We start from the raw sequence: 21,686 nt of genomic DNA, 5'->3' as shown, positions 1-21,686 counted from the left end.
CTCTCTCTCTCGCTCTCTCTCTGGTGCCCTGAAATGGGGGACTATGTATAAACACTGCTGTAATTTCTACATGGTGAAACCGAAATGTATAAAAATCGCCTTTATTAAAATCTGACAATGTGCACTTTAACCACATGTGATATTTTTTTTTTAATTACAAATCTCAAATGGTGAAGTAGAGGCAAATAAATAAATTATAGTCTTTGTCCCGAACATTATGGACGGCACTGTACATATAGACCTGCTCAATTGTTTTAATACTGAGGCTGTTGCCAGAATATGCCCACCAGCTATGCCACTTTATGAGCAGGCATTACTGAGCAGTAATTTTCTACTGAGCTCATTTCACCCTAATTTTATTTACCTACACGGATGCCTTTGATTTTGACTTTAAAAAGGCTGTGCCTTGAGAATTCCTTTCGTTTTTCAGGGTACTTCTGTGATGCACCTGTTGCAAATGCAAACTTGCTTCCAAAAGGTGCTTCCAGGCAGGGCTGTCTTAACGCATGGGTACGCTGGGCAGTTGCCTGGGGCCCCACGAGCATAGGGGCCCCATGCTAATCTATGTATTGTAGAATATTATTGTAGAACATGAAAACGGAGAAGAACATCGCAAGTGCATGACGGCATATTTGATTCGGCATAAAGAAACTGGAAGTGTCGGGGCCCCAGTGCACTGCTTTGCCCGGGGGCCTATAATGCTGTTAAGACAGCCCTGCCTCCAAGCACGTCTGCGTTATTATAAATGGGTGGCAGACTGAAATAACAGGGACATTTTTATTTTATTGTGGGTGAAAGAAAGAAGAAGATTTTTTTCACAAAAGACTTCCAATTGCTGCCTTTTAACGTTTTGGCAATAGTCTCAAGAAAAACTGATGTTGAATTGAATAAAATCAATTCTAACAAAAAGTATTTTACTTGAAACATGAACCGTGTTTCTCCTTCTGCAAATGCTACTTGACCTCTTAAGTGTTTCAGCATTTTCAGTTTTTATTTCAGATTTCCTGGATCTGTTAATTGATGTTCATGATACTCAGTGAATCTTTGTTATATTAAACAGGATTTTCTTTTCCTGAATAGATCCTACCTTTGTAGTATCTGCTCCTTCAGGTGTAGAATGCTTGCCCTGTTTACGAGAAGATACTGTGCTTCATTCACCAATGAGAGGGAAGGTGACTGGGTCAAAGACTGACCTTGAACTGAAAATGTAAAGATATTATTTAGTTTAGTTTAGTTTAGAGATACAGCACAGAAACAGGCCCTACAACCCACCGAGTCCGCAGTGAAGAGCCATCACCCTGTTTACTAGCTGTATCCTGCACACTAGGGAAAATTTACAATCTTTACAAAAGCCAATTAACCTGCAACCTGTGCATCTTTGGAGTGTGGGAGGAGAACGGAACACCCAGGGAAAGCCCCACACAGTCATGGGGAGAACGTACAAACTCCGTACAGACAGCATCCGTGGTCAGGATGGAAGATATTATTCTACATCTATCCGCAACATTTAAATCTACATAAAGTTACCTTAGAACAAATGAATTAGTCACTCTATTTTTTTGATTTTTGAAGTATAATTATTAGAAAGCAACCATATTTATTTTAAATGTGTTTGTTCTTGTCCACTTTACAATTTGAAGCCTTTAACTAGAACTTTTCTTTCATGTTCCACATTCTGCTAAGTGCTTTCAGTTGAGTTGAGTAATTTTAAAACAACTTCAGTGTTTAAAGAGCTCAATTGTTGTTTTCAACAACCTACTTAATTTCTTGAGTAAAAACTCATATCTTATTCCGTTATACCTCAACTGGTTAGTTGAATGCAAATGCGACAGCATTTAAATGACAGGGAATCAAAAACCAATATTGTAGAAGATCCCAAGGTGATTGTAACTTATATAACTTGATTGTATTTATATACCATTCTTCAAGTCCCAAATCGCAATTATCGCTATTGAGGTACTTTTAAAATGTAATCACTGTTACAAAATCGGAAGGCTGTATTTTTGATAAAAACATTCTTCTTAAAGAATTGTAATACCTAGCCCAAAATTAATGATTTTTTAATTTATATATCATTTTATAATGCAAAATATGTCAGATACAGTGCATTCAGAAAGTATTCAGACCCCTTCACCTTTTCCACATTTTGTTACGTTTCAGCCTTATTTTAAAATGGATTAAATTCTTTTTTTTAATCATCAATCTGCACACAATATCCCCAGAATAAAGAAGCAAAAACAGGTGTTTAGAATTTTTTGCAAAGTAATTAGAAATAAATAACTGACATGTCACATTTAAATAAGACAATAGACAATAGGTGCAGGAGTAGGCCATTCGGCCCTTCGGGCCAGCACCGCCATTCACTGTGATCATGGTTGATCATCCACATTCAGTACCCCGTTCCTGCCTTCTCACCATATCCCCCAACTCCGCTATCTTTAAGAACTCTATCTACCTCTCTCTTGAAAGCATCCAGAGAATTGGCCTCCACTGCCTTCCGAGGCAGAGAATTTCACAAATTCACAACTCTCTGGGTTTCCGCCATCCCAGGAATTAACCTCGTGAATCTATGCTGCACTCCCTCAATAGCTAGAATGTTATTCCTCAAATTTGGAGACCAAAGCTGCACACAATACTCCAGGTGTGGTCTCATTAAGGCCCTGTACAACTGCAGAAGGACCTCTTTGCTCCTATACTCAACTCCTCTTGTTATGAAGGCCAACATGCCATCAGCTTTCTTCACTGCCTGCTGTACCTGCATGCTTACTTTCAGTGAGTGATGGACAAGGACCCCCAGATCTCTTTGTACTTCCCATTTTCCCAACGACACCATTCAGATAATATTCAGACCCTTTGCTATGACTAGAGCCAGGATGTTCAGGCGCTAAAATCTCTGAAATAGGCAGGCAAAAAGGCAAAATAAAATTACAAAAAAGGCACAAAAAGGCATTTATTGACAAAAAGAGCATAAAAAGGCATTTATTTCCACCACCAAAATATAGTTAAAAATGATAATTATAAAGGTGTACTACATTAAATGACCAAGTTGTCTGGTTGCACATAATTACTAGCATTTCTTTCAAATAATCTGGCGTTAAAATATGCCGTCTATCAGAGAATATGCTTCAGATATGAAAAACTTATTTCTACCCCAGTTAAGGTCACTGGTGCATACCCGAAACAAGCTACAAACTCTATATTCATGTTGATATCTTGTGTATAACAACAACCTTTGAGAACTTTAGCTATGTTTTGTAATTCTTCAAGATCTTTGTTTGCTAAAATCACTCTCACATTTTCCTTGTATGTCTTTACCTACATCGCCAAGAACTTTCCGAATATCGTCAGTTACTTTGTTGGAAACCTGCAAGCTATTCACTAATGTTTCGCCGCACTTCTCAAGGGGAGTAATAACTTGTGGGAAGTTTGCAAAATTGGAAGCAATAAACACAAGATCGCGTTGGAGGGACTTTTTCTACATGATTTCACTGACTTCAGCAGATTCTTCTTCTTCAAAACAGTTGACGATTTATTTTATCTTTTCAAAATTTGCAGCATAGTACAGTACAGCAGAGAGCCATGTACCCCACATAGTCAAAACAGGCTGAGGAGGTAACGGAATCTCAGATCCAATTTCCTTAAACAATTGCACACGTGGCAGCGCTTTGAGGAAGATTTTCTTGACATTGGAAACTAGGCGATCGACATTTGGAAACAAGCTACGTATGTGCTCGGCAATTCTATGGAGTCCGTGAGCTAAGCATGTCAAATGCAACATTTTGAGGAATAAAACTTTAAGAGCACAAGCAGCTTTTTTCATGTGCGAAGCTGCATCAGTCACAAACAGAAGAACATTCTTGTGTTTTATACCTTCTGGACAAAGTACAGCAAGTGAAGATGTAAACAACTGAGCAATAGTTGAGCTGTTTAACTTCTCCAATACTTCCGATGTCAACAAATAGTTCTTTAATGGTTGACCTGCCTCCAGTGTACCGATGACCACATTGGCAACATATCTCCCCACAGCATCGGTTGTCTCGTCTATTGAGATCCATATTTTGTTGCATGCAACTTCATCTCCAATTTTCTGCACAACAATGTTGAAGTTGCTGTCAACATAATTTTTCCATAATGATGACTCGCTCTGTATATGTTCCTCTGTGTATTTCTCTAAAAAACCTCTGAGAGATTTGTTTTCCAATTTCCACAGTAGAATTCCAGCATCAATGAATGCTTTGTACAGATCACTCGAAAACTCAAATTTGTGACTGGAACCAGCAGTAAATGTTGTGAGGAGACAAGCCTGCGTATATCCTTCCTTCAGTTTCTCTGCCGCCGACATGTTTAGCTGGGAGATTAAATATTTCTTCTCATGATACACTGCTTTCTCACATGCTTTGCAAATCAGCACACAGTTGTCTGTAGAGAATATATCACTCCCTTACACTCTGACCAAATCATTCAGTTTTTTACAAGGTGTTGACTTGACTTTAGGCATTTTCACGTTTGCAGAGGTAGATCCCACAGGAACGGGGATGCAGACCTCTACAGGCAGGCCAAGAACAAGCTGAGAAGAGGAATCAGAGCTGCCAAGGAAAGGTACTCTGAGAAGTTGAGGAGCAAGTTCTCAGCAAATGACTTCTTCAGTGCAGAAGGGCTTGCAAGTAATCACAAGCTACAAGAGGAAACCACACACTCCTTGGACAATCATCAGCTGACCAACGACCTGAACGAGTTCTACTGCAGTTTCGATAAACAGAAACTTAACCCTGGTACCCCCACACCCCATCCCCAACCAATACTTCACACCTACTCACAGCCTGACTTCAGTTAGAAAAGACTAGATCATTCCCCACCTACACTTCCCCAATCACCACTTCAGACCTACATAAAGCATGGCTCTAGTCCGCAAAGACTGGACCCTTTCCCACGCACCCCTTTCCAATTGCCACTTACAGCCGGGTTTCGCCCCGGTAGTGTAAATTTTCTTGTAAGTTACGTTAAAATGGCAAAAAAAGGCTGATTTTGGCACTCAATCGTGCAAAAATACATTATCTTTCTGAAATCATCAAAAAAGGAATGAAAAGGCACATGGCATTCATGGCTCTAGCTATGACACTCAAAATTGAGCTTAGGTTCATCCTGTTTCCATTAATTATTCTTGAGATGTTTCTACAACTTGATTGGATTTTACCAGTGCTAAAGTAAATTGATTGGACGTGATTTGGAAAGGCACACACCTGTCTATATAAGATCCCACAGTTGACAGTGCATGTCAGAGCAATAACCAATCCATGAAGACAAAGCAATTGTCCTTAGACCTGCGAGACAGGATTGTGTTGCGATACAAATCTGGGGAAGTGTATCAAACATTTTCTGCAGCATTGGAGGTCCCAAAGAGCACAGTGGCCTCCGTCATTCTTAAATGGAAGAACTTTGGAACCACCAGGACTCCTCATAGAGCTGACCATCTGACCAAACTGAGCAATCGGGGGAGAAGAGGCTTGGACGGGGAGGTGATCAAGAACCCAATGGTCAAAGACAGAGCTCTAGAGTTCCTCTGTGGAGATGGAAGAACCTTCCAGAAGGATAATTATATCTGCAGCACTCCACCAATCAGGCCTTTATGTTATAGTGGTCAGACGGAAGCCTCTCCTAAGTTAAAGGCACATGGCAGCCTGTTTGGAGTTTGCCAAATGGCACTTAAAGGACTCTCAGACCATGAGAAACAAGATTCTTTGGTCTGACGAAACCAAGATTGAACTCGTTGGCCTGAATGCCAAGCGTCACGTCTGGAGGAAACCAGACACCGTTCATCATCTGGCCAATACCATATTTATGGTGAAGCATAGTGGTGGCAGCATCATGCTGTGGGGATGTTTTTCAGTGGCAAGAACTGGGAGACTAGGCAGGATCGAGGGAAAGATGAACAGAGCAAAGTACAAAGAGATCCTTGATGAAAACCTGCTCCAGAGCATCCTGGACCTCAGACGACATTCACCTTCCAACAGGATAACGACCCTAAGCACACAGCCAAGACAACGCAGGAATGTCATCGTGACAGGTCTGTTAATGTCCTTGTGTGGCCCAGCCAGAGCCCGGACTTGAACCCGAACAAACATCTGTGGAGGGACTTGAAAATAGCTGTGCATTGATGCTCTCCATCGAACCAGACAGAGCTTGAGAGGCTCTGCAGAGAAGAATTGGAGAAATTACCCAAATACAGGTGTGCCAAGCTTGTAGTGTCATACCCAAGAAGTCTTGAGGCTGTAATTGCTGTCAAAGGTGCCTCAACAAAGTACTGAATATAGGGTATTTTGTATTATAGGGTATTGTGTGTAGGTTGATGAGAAAACAAATGAATTTTAGAACAAATCCATTTTAGATTAAGGCTATAACGTAACAAAATGTGGAAAAAGTGAAGGGATCTGAATACTTTCTGAATGCACTGTACATACCTTTCAAATGCAGTAAAATGTTAGACATGTAAATGTAGTCACGTTACGAGGTAGTGACGTTCTGGCAATGAATAAACTAAGTAGCTCGTCTCATTCATGGCGCTAATGGAGGAAGGAATATTGAGAAAACTCCAACTCTTTGAATGCAGTCACAATTATTTCATGTTCAGACTGGGTAAAAGAAATGTGAATTTCATAGATGGAGGATAAGCAGATGAAAGAACTTAGGACTTTATTTTACTTCTGAAATATTCCTCTGAGGATTAGTATTTTCAGAAAATGAGGATATTTTGTCCCAGTGTTAATGGTGCATACCATTGATATGTGGGATTCGGAACAATTTGTTTTTCCCAAGACAACTCAGTTCTGGATCTTATCATGATCTTTGTCCACAAATGGATTCCAGAAGTGAGGTGACTCCTTTTAATAGCAAAGCATGCCCTCAAAGTTAAAAATAAAACATTAGATTTATTTTGGGTCCTATATCTCTTCAGAGGCAGGAAAGTTAGAGCATTGTCCCTACATTCAGAGTGAATTAAAACTGCAGTCAGAATCCATGATTTGACCATACCCCGCCCATTGCACCTTATCTTGCCTATTTATGAAGCCTCAAATACATCTTTCACCTCCTTAGAAAATTAGTTTTTATAGCTGGAAAGTTAAATTAAATGTTTGAAGATATCATCCTTTTCTTTAAAGAAATCAAACTATAAAACCCAAGCCAATTTCTTGGGGCTCTTCATGTACTGATAATCAGATTCCTTTCAATTCGGCAATGTAATAATAATAAATAATAATAACTTTATTTATAAAGCGCTTTAGACAACATCAGTTACCACAAAGTGCTGTACATGGGAAGTCAACAAAAAGTTAAATGTAATACCAAGTAGTGTGAGTTGTTTAGCATATACTGAAAAAATGGGCTTCAATGTTTGACACAGTTGGTCTTAAAAAATGACACTTTTTTAATACACATTCAATACCTTGCTTATGTTTCTTCATCACTCTTTGAAAATCAGAACTCTGTCGGAACAGACAACTCTTCCGTCCAAGAAATGTGGAGATCCATCCTGCAACTTCGTCCCCACAGTTCAGTCCTTTTACTCTGTGATAAACAAAATATGCTGTTCATAAACTTTCATAAACAAACAAAATTTTAAAAGAAAAATTCCAGGTCCATTCTGGTGCTCCCACACAATTGTGAACCCTTTGCCATCACAGCAGTAATTCTCCCACCCAGCCAAATGTTACACAATCTCCCAGAATGGCAGAATATATATATAGTTTTTTGGGTTTTTTTTCTATTCTTCTAGTCCTTATGTTGCTTTCTGTAGTTGAAAATAAAACTTTGTTCAGGTAATAGAAATTCCTCACAGCTGCCTCATGTATAAATCTGGTTTATGCACAGTTTTCCCTCCATTTATTTTACATCCTATCTTCCTGTCCTGGCCTGTTTGTAGGATGAAATTAAATTTGGGATTAAAGATCCACCCAGCTAGTCCATGGCATGGCGTTGGCACTTTGGGAATTGACACTATTTTTTTACAATATGATATAGAACCAGCTTCTAACCTTAGATTTTGGTAAATTAAAACACTTTAAACAGGAGAAAGTGAATAGTCTTCAATCAAAATAGATCAATTGTAATCTGATTTGTTTTTCTGGTACTTTTTTTTGTGACATTTAGAATATTATTTATGCTTTAATTTTACGCCATTTCAGTAGCGTCAAAGTTCCTTGCATGTTTCACCAGAAAATTGCTCACTGGAAAAAGGCAAGAAACCAGTTACACACTTGATGCTTCTGGGATTTTCTGCTTTGTCATACAAGGGGCAGAAATTCCATTCAACTCCAGGGAAGAGTGCAGGAATTTCCCAGGACTGGAGAGAAGCTTGCTAAGTGAGATCAAGTGTTTCACCTTCAAGGTGACAGCCAATCGTACAGTACAGGTGAGATTACCTTCCATACTTTTGGCAATTTGGGGAAAGAAAATTCCCATGATCATAGATAGGTTAGGACATAGAGGGGGATGTCCTGAGTAACAGTCCCAAGATTGTTAGAGTATTTACCATATACCTTGCATAACAATCTACAGCACGATTTTAACACAAAGCTGTCACGGCCCATACAAGTCCGTGCCGAAAGCACACCTTTTTTCCCCCCGTAGTCCCACCTGCCTGCACTCATACCATAACCCTCCATTCCCTTCTCATCCATATGCCTATCCAATTTATTTTTAAATGATACCAATGAACCTGCCTCCACCACTTCCACTGGAAGCTCATTCCACACCGCTACCACTCTCTGAGTAAAGAAGTTCCCCCTCATATTACCCCTAAACTTCTGTCCCTTAATTCTGAAGTCATGTCCTCTTGTTTGAATCTTCCCTATTCTCAAAGGGAAAAGCTTGTCCACATCAACTCTGTCTATCCCTCTCATCATTTTAAAGACCTCTATCAGGTCCCCCCTTAACCTTCTGCGCTCCAGAGAATAAAGACCTAACTTATTCAACCTATCTCTGTAACTTAGTTGTTGAAACCCAGGCAACATTCTAGTAAATCTCCTCTGTACACTCTCTATTTTGTTGACCTTGATTTGATGGTACCTTGCAAATTAATTGTCTTCCCTTTGATTTTATAACAAAGCTGTAATGGCCTCATCTTACATTGTCCCTCAGGATTAAGCAGCACCTGCTTGCACTTCAGTCCCGTGGATTCTGAGGAGACTGATGAGACCAGGGTGGGAAATACAGATAATTGAGCCAGTAATGTTCAAATTACATGAAAACAAATTGGGAAGGTTCAGTTAAGTAAATCTGGAGAAGTGAATGCTGGCATCATATAAAATGATCACACAATCTGAACCACTATTATAAAACTACAACACTTATGCTCTTCAGGAAAAGTATCGGTGCAAATTTAACTGCAGTCCCACGTTACATACCCAGGGCAGGTAGAAATAGGTGATTAAAACAAATTTGCCAGCATCACACGCATCTAAAGTTTTAAAAATACAACCAAGGGAGTTCTGGCCATTGCTAGCTTCCAATTAAAGTACTCAACCTTAAAGCTCCTAAAAATACATTGAATTCTAACTCAGAAACAAGGTGAATGATTACAAAAATGGGCATCTTCCACATGAAACTTCATATTTCTTTACACTCTGCAATCCATCCAGTGAAACTATTTCAAATGTTGCCACAGTGCCATTCTTGACCTCTAATGTTCCTTATATGATATTTCATAGCCTCATTAACCTGTATGAAAAATTGTTTCCCTGCTCTCTCTCAGGTTTAATCATATCTATATTTTGCAAATAGTTTGTTATCAATGAATGTGCAAAATCATATCTATAATTTCAGATCATGTCTATAATTTTCAAATAGTCTATTCCTGTTCAATGTGAGGTGATGTGTGTTGAGGGGTGAAAAATAAAGGGTGACTGTACAGCCAATGGCAGCATCTTTAACATCATTGATATTCAGAGGGATCTGGGGTTGTCCATATATCCCTGAAAGCAGCAACACATGCAAATAGAGTGAAGATGATATTTGGTATGGTCACAATCATCGGTCGGGCCATTCAGTGTCAGAGTCAGGAAGTCATGGCGCAGCTTTATAAACCTTTGATTAGAACACATTTGGAATATTATTTACCGTTCTGGTCACCCCATTGCAGTAAGGATGTGGAAGCTTTGGAGAGGTTGTAGAAAAGATTTACTAGAGTGCTGCTTTGATTAGAGGGTATAAACTATAACGAAAGGTTGGAATGTTTTATATGGAGCATTGGGGTGGCTGAGGGGAGATCTGACATATGTTTATAAACTTCTGAGGCACAGACATGGTAAGCAGTCAGATTTTTTTTCACAGGGTGGAAATGTCAAATGCTGGAGGCACAGCTCTAAAGTCAGAAGGGGAAAGTTTAAGAGATGTGAAGGCATGCTTTCTTTTACACAGAGAGTGGTTGGAGCCTTGAACCCAGAGGTAATGGTGGAAGTAGATAGTGGTGTTTAAGAGACTATTGGATAGCGAAATGAATATGAAGGGAATGGAGGGATATGAATCACACACAGGTAGAAAAGGTTAATTTGGCATCTTGTACGGCATAGGCATCATGGGTCAAAGGCCTATTCCTGTGTTGTATTGTTCTATGTTCTATCCGGCCAGCTTCAATCATTCATCATTTAAATACCAGTGTCAAGCTCTTTGTCGTCAACCATTATTAAAATTATAGTTTAGTATTTCAGCAGAAGCAACTTTGCCAAATAGAACTTTTATTGGCAATGTATACAGAATTCAAAATAGGCACAGATTTAGTATTTTGCCTTTTATTCAAATTTTGGGTTGGTAAATTATGCTCTCTTTCAACATCGAAACTGCTTAAAAACAAATCCATACAGAAACAAAGCCAACTTAAATTATCATTTCTTGTTTTAAAATAAATCTTTTTATCATTAGTAACTCACTTTTATGTTTCCTTCCTGATACTATGTGATCCTGAATTTATTTTGTAGTAGAGCTGCCAATGTGTACATACTCCTTTCTGCCAGAGGGTGGCAACATTGGGTTGAAGTTATCCAAGTTATCCTCATGCTTGAAAATTGGACTATTATTTAAGCTATTTGTCAAAATAAATTGTTGCAGAATCTTCAGTGACAATCATGTATGCTCACCTACATAAATCTAGAAAACACTCAGTAACAGCCAACATCTGCGGAGAGAGAAACAGAGTTAACTTTTCAGGACTGAGATTCTTTGTTGGACCAAGGCTGTTTCCCAGGCTAGATTTTCCTCTCTGACAAAACGTCTCAGACATGAAACATTAATTCTGCATCTCTTCCCACAAGTGCTTCCTTACCTACTAAGTGTTTCCAGCCTTCCATATTTTTATTTCAGATTTCCAGCATTTTTATGATTATCAGCACCAGAAGTGATTATCAGCACTAGAAGTAGTACCAAAATGCATAATGATAAAGACATCTCAGAGTTGTACAAAACCATGAGAGAAATAGATTGGGTAGATGCACAGAGTCTCTTGCCCAGACCATGAGGATTGGGAACCAGAGAACATAGGTTTAAGGTGAGGGGGGAAAAGATTTAATAGGAACCTGAGGGGTACACTCAATCACCTTTGTCACTTCCTCAAAAAACTCACTAAAGTATGTAAGACATGAGCTGCCCCACACAAAGACATGCTGACTGTCCCAAATTAGCCCATTCTCATTTAGTATCATGCTTGCATCCTCCGACTCCAGGCAGAGACTCAGCAACCGTTTTGCCAAATACTTGCACCCAGTTCACTAATGCCTATGGGATCTCTCATTTGCTAACCAGGCTAGCTACTATTCCCATACTGATCTTTCTGTCCTAGGCTTCCTCCATTGCCAGAGTGAGGCCACACACAAACTGGAGGAACAATACATCATATTCTGCTAGGGTAGCTTACAAACCAATGATAAGAAACTTTAAAAGCTCCAATTTTAGATAACTACATAACCATCTCCCTCTCCCTTCTCCCCCCCCTAACCTCCCCCTTTTTTCCTTTCCTGTGCCCCACCTAGGCTCTCACCTATTTCTCCCCAACCTCTCCCCTTCTACCTGTATCCCTTCACAATTCACAATTCTTCAATCCTTATGTCTCATACCTCCTGTCTTTTCATCTCTGGCCTTTGTCCATCACCAGCTGTGGAAACTTCCTCCCCTTACTTGTATCAACCTATTACCTGCCAAGCTTTGTCCTGCCCCTCCTCGCTTCCAGCTTTCTTCCACCCCCCACTATAATCGGTCTGAAGAGGGGTCCCAACCTGAAACATCACCTGTCCGTGTTCTCCAAAGATGCTGCCTGACTTGATGAATTACTCCAGCACTTTTTTAAATTTTAAATCTGACGTGGAATCATACAGTTTTTACTTTTAAATATTGCCGCCCTCATATTGGCTCTCTTCTTTCCAGCCCCACCCCCCACATCTTGGCCATACTTCCATTCACTTTTCATTTTCAAAATGTACTTGGTCACACTCATTTCATTTGTTGGATCTGCCACACAACCAAATTAACCACATGTTCCCGATGTTGGGGGAGTCCAGAACCAGGGGCCACAGTTTAAGAATAAGGAGTGAGCCATTTAGAATGGAGACGAGGAAACAGAGAGAGGCGAGTGTGTGGAATTCTCTGCTTCAGAGGGCGGTGGAGGCAGGTTCTCTGGATGCTTTCAAGAGAGAGCTAGATAGGGCTCTTAAAAATAGCAGAGTCAGGGGATATGGGGAGAAGGCAGGAACGGGGTACTGATTGGGGATGAACAGCCATGATCACATTGAATGGCGGTGCTGGCTCGAAGGGTCGAATAGCCTACTCCTGCACCTATTGTCTATTGTCTATTGTCACACAACAACCTTACATTCTTCAGTTTTACGTTTCTGCATTTGGCATCATTAAATCATCTTACATCATGATCATATCAATGTACACCCATTGGAACATCCACAAGTCTACTAGAATAGCCAAATTCAATGCATTTTCCACATAGTAAGTTCCTTCCATGTCCAAAATCTTTATCAATATAACTATGCACTATGATTGGGAGTCTCCAGTTTGTGCCCAGCAATAATCTCATAGGTAAAATTCCCTATTACACAGAAAATCAGGGATATTCTTAACTTTCTCCACCAAATTTTATGAGGAGCTATTAAATATGTACGAAAAGGCATTTCCCATTTGCTGCCAGGTAGCAACTTTATCCCCCCAAAAATCAAAATTAAACTTCTTTAATTCTAATTTTAATTTTAGGGCAGCACAGTGGCGCAGCGGTAAAATTACAGCCTTACCAGCTTTGGTTTCGTCCTGTGTGGGTTTTCTCCGAAAGCTTTGGTTTCGTCCCACACTCCAAAGACGTACAGTTTTGTAGGTTAAGTGGTGTGGTATAAATGTAAATTCTCCCTAGTGTGTAGGCTGGCGTTAAACTGCGGGGATTGTTGGTCGGTGTGGAATCAGTGGGCCGAAGGTCCTGTTTCCGTGTTGTATCACTAAACTAAACAGATTAGAACACCATGTCCATGCTCAACTTCCATTGTGCTATTTAATTAATTATCATTGGTTATCCATCCTGCCCGTTTAACCAAGTCTAATCAGGTTCCAGCTTCAAATGCAAACAGCACATTTCCAGCTCATTGTCGGCTACTCACCTATCTCCACAGACTTTAGTTTCACAGACTTGCAGTGAATATTGTTTTCCTACTTCTTCTAGTGGCACCATTATGGTATCCATTCCTGAAGCAATGAAGCACAATAACCATTTATATCAAGACGTACTTAATAGTCCTTCCAAAAGCACATTTGCCAATCTCAGGATGATGTCTTGGCTAGGTATGTTCTTCATTGTAGTAAAAGCAAAAAAATACAGAAACTGAAAAGTTGAAATGGAAACTTTAAATGCTTGAAATACTTAGCAGATCAGGGAGCCATAGAGTGTGAAACAAAGTTTGTATTTCAAGTTGACAACCTTTAATCAAATCATAGATGAAAGGCTCTGATGAACGTTCATCAACCTGAAATATTGTCTGCTCTCTTTAGAAGTTGCCAGACTTGCTGTTGGGTTTCCGAATATCAGCTGACGTACTGCATTCCAAGTTGATACAAAGATTTAAATATATAAGGGCCAATACGCAGCATTGGAAGGGAGCTATGAAGAGATACCATTCAGTTCAATGGAGTTAAGTACTGCCACAAATGTGCTGTCGCAGGGAATTTTTTAATTTTTTTTATTTGTATTTTTATTAGAAGCAGAGTACTTTGACCCCCAGAGAGACACACAGGTATTCAACGTAATTTTTTTTCCCTCCGAAGTTTGACAATAAAAGATGTCACAGATAAGGTACAAGTTATTCTGTGAAGGTGAAGTATGAGCAAAAAGTCAATACCAATAACATTGGGAAGGCAGAAAACAAAGTCCTATCATCTGACTTTTTGGAAAGATGGAAGAAATTAAAATGGAGAATTGCACAGATAGTAATGCATGTCAGGGAGACTAGAGATAGCAGGATAAGGCAACTACCACTTTCCTAATGACACACATTGTAGAAGCTTCTGATTCCTGGCACACTTGGATCAGCTTTGGGGCACGAGAGAGCTTGTCACGTTTGACAGTAGATTCCTTCCCTACAGGATAGTAATGAAGCAAAATGTTCCCCATAATTTCACGGACAGACAAAACCAACCCTCAAAAGGCCTCATAGCTGCATTCACAACATTTCTAATCTCAGGGGAACAACAGGGAAAGTTTGAAGTGATAAGAAGGCTGCTGTGCTACCAACCACAGGTTAAACATTCCTGATAGTATTTTCTGTGTGCGGTGCTATCTATATATCACAATAATGCCTTCAATATCTTATGGTCCTCCTGTGAGCATGGCAATAAATTTATGTGTCAGCAGAAATATTACAACTGTCTCCAGATCTGAGTTTTTCCCGTGTGGGTGACTTTTTTTTCCTCAGTTGTCAGTGGGTTTGTACTTCATTCCATACCTATTTTTCCTGGCTGCTTTACAGGTGCAATATTGTATTATGCGAAAATCATTATGTTCCACGTGCACACATGGAATTCTGTTTGAAAATATTGTTTCGCTGCTCAAATCTAATACCTGTATGTAAAAAAAGTTTTTTTTTGATTTTTTATTTTCCTTTCTGGTTCGGAAGAAACATCATTGGTATTGTGGAATATATCCTGGGGATAATGTCTATTTTTTATTTAAGAAACAATGCTTCTGTTGGTGATCGACATTCAGTAATTGCCAACTGCTAACTGGGGGTTCTCATTGCAGCTTTTAATAGAAGCTGATTTTCAATTGGCTGAGGAAAAGTGCTTTGTTCGATGACACATAGAATATATAATTTTCAACAGATCTGAAAATACTGCAGATGCTGGAAATGTAAAGGGTTTCAAACATGTTGGAATCAACACACAGAATCTGTGAAAATAACAAAAGATGACATTTCAGATGCAGACTCCCTTGAAAAGGAATGAGAAAGGGAAGAAAACTATGCCTGCAGGAAAATAATGTAGAATGACCTCTAAACTGCTTGGGTACGGATAAGGGACAGTGAATTGACAGGTTCAGTCTTCGCATTCAGGAAAAAAAGTCAAAATTAAAGAAATAAAGTAAAAAAAATGTCAGATTAATTCTAAATAAAAGACCAGATAAGCCAATGACAGTGTGTATTAATATTTAAAGAGGATAATTAAGTTATGATAAGTATGCTGAAAGCAAAGTATAGGCGACACAGCGGCACAGTTGGTAGAGCTGCCATCTCGATCCTGGCTTCGGGTGGTAACTTTGTAGAGTTAGCATGTTCTCCCTGTTTCCCCCGGGCGCTCCAGTTTAATCCCACATCCCAAAGATCCTGGGTTTCTACGTTAATTGGTCTCTATAAATTGGCCAATGTATTGGGAGTGGATAAGAAAATGAGATAACATAGAACTAAGTGCAAACAGGTGAGCGATGGTCAGCACTGACTCGATGTGCCGATGGGTCTATTTCCATGATGTATTTCTAAACTAAAAAATTATATACGTCATATTAAAACAGGCTCCAATACCCAAGAGAATTGGCAATCCCAGTGGATACCCCTGCCCCTGATGTGCCATCAGAGAAATCTCACTACCTTCAAATATTTTTGATGAGTTGTGGAAACAGGGATGGTGCATTGCAGCTGTGAATGATGTTCAGATATTCACAATTTCTTCAACAGGTGGACCCATTATGTGAATTGACCACAAACTGATTGATATAATCTCCCAGGGCTCTCATTAAGAATGCAGAGCAAGATTGAATTAATAATACCACTGATAGGTTTGCTACCACTGAATGAAAAATAGAGTTTCAAGAAAGGCCCTTTGTGCTTTGCTTGATAAAAACAGGTAAGTGGAAGGGATTCTGCTACTCCCCCGCCTTCCCCATTGATATCAGATATTTTAACAGGAAATAAATGAAGGAAAGCAGCAAGAGTTTGGAAAGTTTAAATTGCATTTTTTTCAATAATATCTTGGATGTTTCAGAATGATTTTTGCAATTAAAGATTCCAAAGGTCATCATATTTTCTAACCTTCTGCACTGATGGTCATGATCCCTTGTTCCAGGTCAATGTATGGATGAATCAGGCAAAGTCTGGGCTCCTGCTTTTGACTAAGACAGATACCATTATGGTTGGCAATCATCCAGGCACGATCATACAGCAATCCATGCTTTCCAATAGGCCACTTCTTAACCTGTAGAGCAAACAAAAAAGGTTCACAAGGTCTCTAAACTAAACAATAGTGCAAGGTGACTGATGTTGATACTGTAACTGAAACAGCTCTGAAATTTCTGAGCAATGACCTTAACAACTTTTGGGAATCTTGGGAAGTAGGCAATGCTGTCAATTAAGTGCATTGATGGGGTAATTGAGAAACATTGAATAATCAATCACATATAAACCAGGCTTGATTAAAATGGCACATTTCCTCCCCCAAAGGTTATTAGGTACATTAATTCCTTCTATATGGAAATTTAATAGCTTGGTGTCCCCTTTGGATTTTTTTTCTATCTTACAGGTGATTTTATTAAAGGTGAATTGAACACAAATAAACCACTCTGCAAACCTCTGGACCACCCACAGGCTCATTAAATGAAAATGCATAAAATCAATGCCCTACAATTTAACAACTTGATTAGTTTGGTCATTTTAGTCTGGTGTGGAAAATACAGCAGTGTGGTGTGAGTGGGTGCTGCTACCAATACTTCAATAGCACTTTCTTTGTCACATATGCAACTGCACAGTGAAATTCTTTTTGCAGACATTGCCATTATTTAAAGTCCACTGGGAGGTTCACTGAGAGATGTGATGAGATTGCAAATCCTGCTGCTCCAGTTTCCTGGAAGCTATCCTGGTGTTCCAGCTGCCTTTTTTTTTGCCAGATTATAATAAGACGTAACCAATTTAGTCGTTATAATTGCGGAGAGGAGCTAGGCAAGAATGTGTGATTATGACCAACACAAGATGTGACACTTCTGTACTGCAGGTTAATCGAGGGGACTTACAGATTTACAACAACCTCCGTGTAAATCTGTAAAAACTACAAGCAAATTCCCAAGAAATAATTTGGTGGAATAGTATAAGGTAGAAGGAGCTGGCACCTTCCTTCTCTTTGTAACTCAGAAATGCTGCTTTTATAATGGTTAAAAACAAATATCCATCTTTAGTTTAAATGTAGCTGCCATAAAATCTTCAATTCAATGCTTTATGGTTCTAAGCCAAATTATCAAAAGTTGAAAACCCTGAATTAGAGGAAGATATTAAATTATTAAAGTATTTCTTCATACAAATATATGAAGCAGTGTGCTGCCACTTCCAGATATTCTTAAAATGTTTTGAAATTTAGTAATTTCTATGGAACTGTAAGTAGCAAGCATGTGACAATTATTCTGGAGATTTGGATCAATCTATGCCATGGCAACTCTCCACACTCACTGACTTTAATTCTGTTTTTGAATGGTATTATTTTATTGCTGTTACATTGCGGAAACAACTTCAAAGGGGATCTCCTGCAAACAGAGCTTTGAAGATTAATAGTATCCAAATTGAAGATGTCAGATCAAGATGTATGCAAGAGAGCTTCACATATTCTTTGATTTGCAAAACCGAATCCTAGCCAACATTGTTTAAGAGAAAAGAAACAGACAGAAATCACATCTAATTTAAATAAATTCTAATTTTTCAAGGACTTAGTCCTTTCATGTGGAGACATTTCTGCAGGAATTCTACTAGTTATTTGTTAACTGAGGCATAGAACCAAGGTGAACCAACTTGGTATAAATCCCGTGAACACCATTTCTCTGGGTTTCAATGGACTATCCCACAAAGCTTTTGCAGATAGCTGGTGGAAACCTCACAGAAATTCAGTCCCATTGGTCCATTCAGTAGAACATTAAATTATTGCGGTGGAAAGGCATTTCATCTGATGATCAAATTGTAGATTGTTAGTGAAACCAGAGTGTCTGATAACAGTAGATTACATGGAGAGAAGAACGGGGAATAAAATAATGATGGCTGGGTGAGGTGGAGGGGACATTAAAAAATCACGACAACAGCTAGCTCCAATGAAGCAAACGCTATATTAGACTAAATACTGCAATAGCAATAAGATCTAGATGTGACGTATCAGGGCACCTCATATAATTCATAACACATCTTAAGTCAAGAACTTAAGAAACAGCTTCCATCGAAGCTTGTCCACAGTTCAATAGATTCATGGCTCAGCCTCAACACTACTTTCTCATTTTTCCCCAAACCCCCTTGACTTTCATACCCTTTGACATTCGTAAACAACCAAGCAATATTGTTGTTTTTTTTAACATCTAAACAAAAGTACACAATATACTAAAAACTATTTTTTTTAAACAAATGCTTCTAAGCAATAAATACATATCTACAAAAACTATTTCCAGGAGATAATATCTCTCATTCTTTCTCCTCAGCCCAAGTAGACAACTGAATGGGGCTATCGGCAGTACAGACCACAGAGTAGAAAATGCTAACATTGAATTTGACTAATGATAGTGTTGGAATCAAGGAAATGCCCGGGTAAGTATCAACATAAGGGTGGAAGATTGGCCCCATTATTTCCTCAACAATAAGAATTGCTGGTTTTGCTTTGGGCTATGTTTGAATCAGTTTTAATTATGTTCCAATGTTTTTATAGCTCTATTATATTGATAGAAAGATTGGAAACATCTCTCATACCCCAAAACATTATAATTCTGGTACAATGAGGTTTATTTTGAGATATTGGTAAGATAATTAATAGTTCAAATGCCTGAAAGATGATAATACAGTATTATTGAGTTGGAAGCTTAATTAAATGATGTCCTCAGCAGATGAGCATGACGTATATTGATTATAAATTGGTTTGCTTTTTATTAGTATTTATTTTTAACTTCTGAAAGCCAGACATAATTAAAATTATCTAGGTAGTAAATTAAGTTAGCATGGAAAGTCCTATGTCAGCCTGTTGAATTCTACATCAAAGGCCTCCCTGATGTAGGTGGTTCTGTGTACCACTAACATTCAAGGTATAAAATTCAAGAAATATTCAGGAGGGCAGGCACCGTATATGGAGGAAGAATGAGTTGATATTTCAGGTCAATGATCTGATGCCTATATGTCCATATATGCTTCCTAATCTGATGAGTACTTCCATCATTTTTTAAATATTTTAGATTTCTACGACTTCTGGGGTACTCTAAATGTTATGCATGGAAGCTCCAATGGACAAGTTTTCCATCAGGTTTATCAATTATTTTTCACTAAAGCTTGCTTTAAATCAACTAAACCATCATGGAGAACAAGCAATTTTAATTACAAATTACCTCCAGAGCAGAGTTATTGGGATCTTTTACACAGGTTTCAAAAACGTTATCATGTAATCTGGCACCACCTACAAAACTGGTCACACCTCTAAATAAAGTTAATCACCTTTAAAATTTACTTTTTTTTAAAAAAACATTGCAACTGGATGAGCTTAATATTAATAAATCTGTGCACCAAAAAGTGATTTTTAATTCACTCTAATCGCTATTTGCGGGGGTTAAAATTCAATTCAAAAAACTCCTACATACGTAAATCACTCAAAACCATGTCCTCAACACTACTTTCTCATTTTTCCCCAAACCCCTTGACTTTCATACCCTTTGACATTCGCAAACAACCAAGCAATATTGTTTTGTTTTTTAACATCTAAACAAAAGTACACAATATACTAAAAACTATTTTTTTTAAACAAATGCTTCTAAACAATATATACATATCTACAAAAACTATTTCCATGAGATAATATCTCTCATTCCTTCTCCTCAGCCCAAACAGACAACTGAATGGGGCTATCAGCAGTACAGACCACAGAGTAGAAAATGCTAACATTGAATTTGACTAATGTTAGTGTTGGAATCAAGGAAATGCCTGGGTAAGTATCAACATAAGGGTGGAAGATTGGCCCCATTATTTCCTCAACAATAAGAATTGCTGGTTTTGCTTTGGGCTATGTTTGAATCAGTTTTAATTATGTTCCAATGTTTTTATAGCTCTATTATATTGATAGAAAGATTGGAAACATCTCTCATACCCCAAAACATTATAATTCTGGTACAACGAGGTTCATTTTGAGATATTGGTAAGATAATTAATAGTTCAAATGCCTGAAAGATGATAATACAGTATTATTGAGTTGACACCTACAAAACTGGTCACACCTCTAAATAAAGTTAATCACCTTTAAAATTTACTTTTTAAAAAAAAAACATTGCAACTGGATGAGCTTAATATTAATAAATCTGTGCACCAAAAAGTGATTTTTAATTCACTCTAATCGCTATTTGCGGGGGTTAAAATTCAATTCAAAAAACTCCTACATACGTAAATCACTCAAAACCATGTCATCACATGTCAACATAGTATATTATTCAATATAGTTTTTTAATGTTATTTTTCAATATTTAAAATCAGGTTTCTAGGTAATTGATGGAATTACTGGAAAGTGCAAAATTATCAGGAAAGAAAACGATGTTCTGTTCCTTCCCACTACCCATCAAAAATGCATTTAGCGTCGGGTTCCCACCACCATAACATCCCAAGAAAAGCGACTTGAGTTTCCCACAGGCAATCAAGGAGACATCAAGTCAGGGATCAAGATTCCTTATCTAAATTATGAATTAATATGTTTTTATGATAATGATAATTTCATAATAACGTTTATAGATCCTAGATTTTTTTTTAAATTTCAATCTGCTGTCTTGGTATTTGAAATTGTTCTTGGTTGTTAAATCGAGAAGACTAAAGATTTGCTGATAATGTCAAAATCTCAGTTAAAATGCAAGATAATACTGGGTATGATGCCCCAGGTTCAATCTGGGTATTGCATTGTTGTATTGCAGCTTTTGCATTATTTGATTGGGTTCCACGTTGTCCCTGAAAATTATCCCATTAACTTTAAAGGAATGAATATTCGAGACAGGTACGATGTGCTGTGAGGCTGCTACATGACACCTACATTTCTGGACATGGAGATGAATTTCTGGACAATAAAATGGTTGTGGAAGAAAACTCTAAAAAATAAATTAAGATGAAAAAAAATTCTTGAAACTATTTAAGAACAGTTAAATATTATAATAAAAGAAGGCACCCTAGATCATGAGGGATGGTCTA

At 38.3% G+C, this 21,686-nt stretch overlaps 1 protein-coding gene across 1 annotated transcript in view; it reads right to left on the bottom strand.

The window, feature by feature from the left end:
• mocos (molybdenum cofactor sulfurase) overlaps window positions 1-21,686 on the bottom strand; it is a 108,829-nt gene that overhangs the window by 11,058 nt on the left and 76,085 nt on the right. Inside the window, exons 9-12 of the mRNA XM_055657712.1 lie at window positions 16,554-16,716; window positions 13,638-13,722; window positions 7,442-7,563; window positions 1,088-1,199 (exon numbers count right to left, since the gene is read on the bottom strand). Coding sequence (XP_055513687.1) covers window positions 1,088-1,199; window positions 7,442-7,563; window positions 13,638-13,722; window positions 16,554-16,716 — 482 coding nt within the window. The remainder of the gene's footprint in view (window positions 1-1,087; window positions 1,200-7,441; window positions 7,564-13,637; window positions 13,723-16,553; window positions 16,717-21,686) is intronic.

The sequence above is a fragment of the Leucoraja erinacea genome, chromosome 2, assembly GCF_028641065.1.
Source record: "Leucoraja erinacea ecotype New England chromosome 2, Leri_hhj_1, whole genome shotgun sequence".
Taxonomy (NCBI): domain Eukaryota; kingdom Metazoa; phylum Chordata; class Chondrichthyes; order Rajiformes; family Rajidae; genus Leucoraja; species Leucoraja erinaceus.
This window is presented reverse-complemented; position numbering and strand designations above follow the sequence as displayed.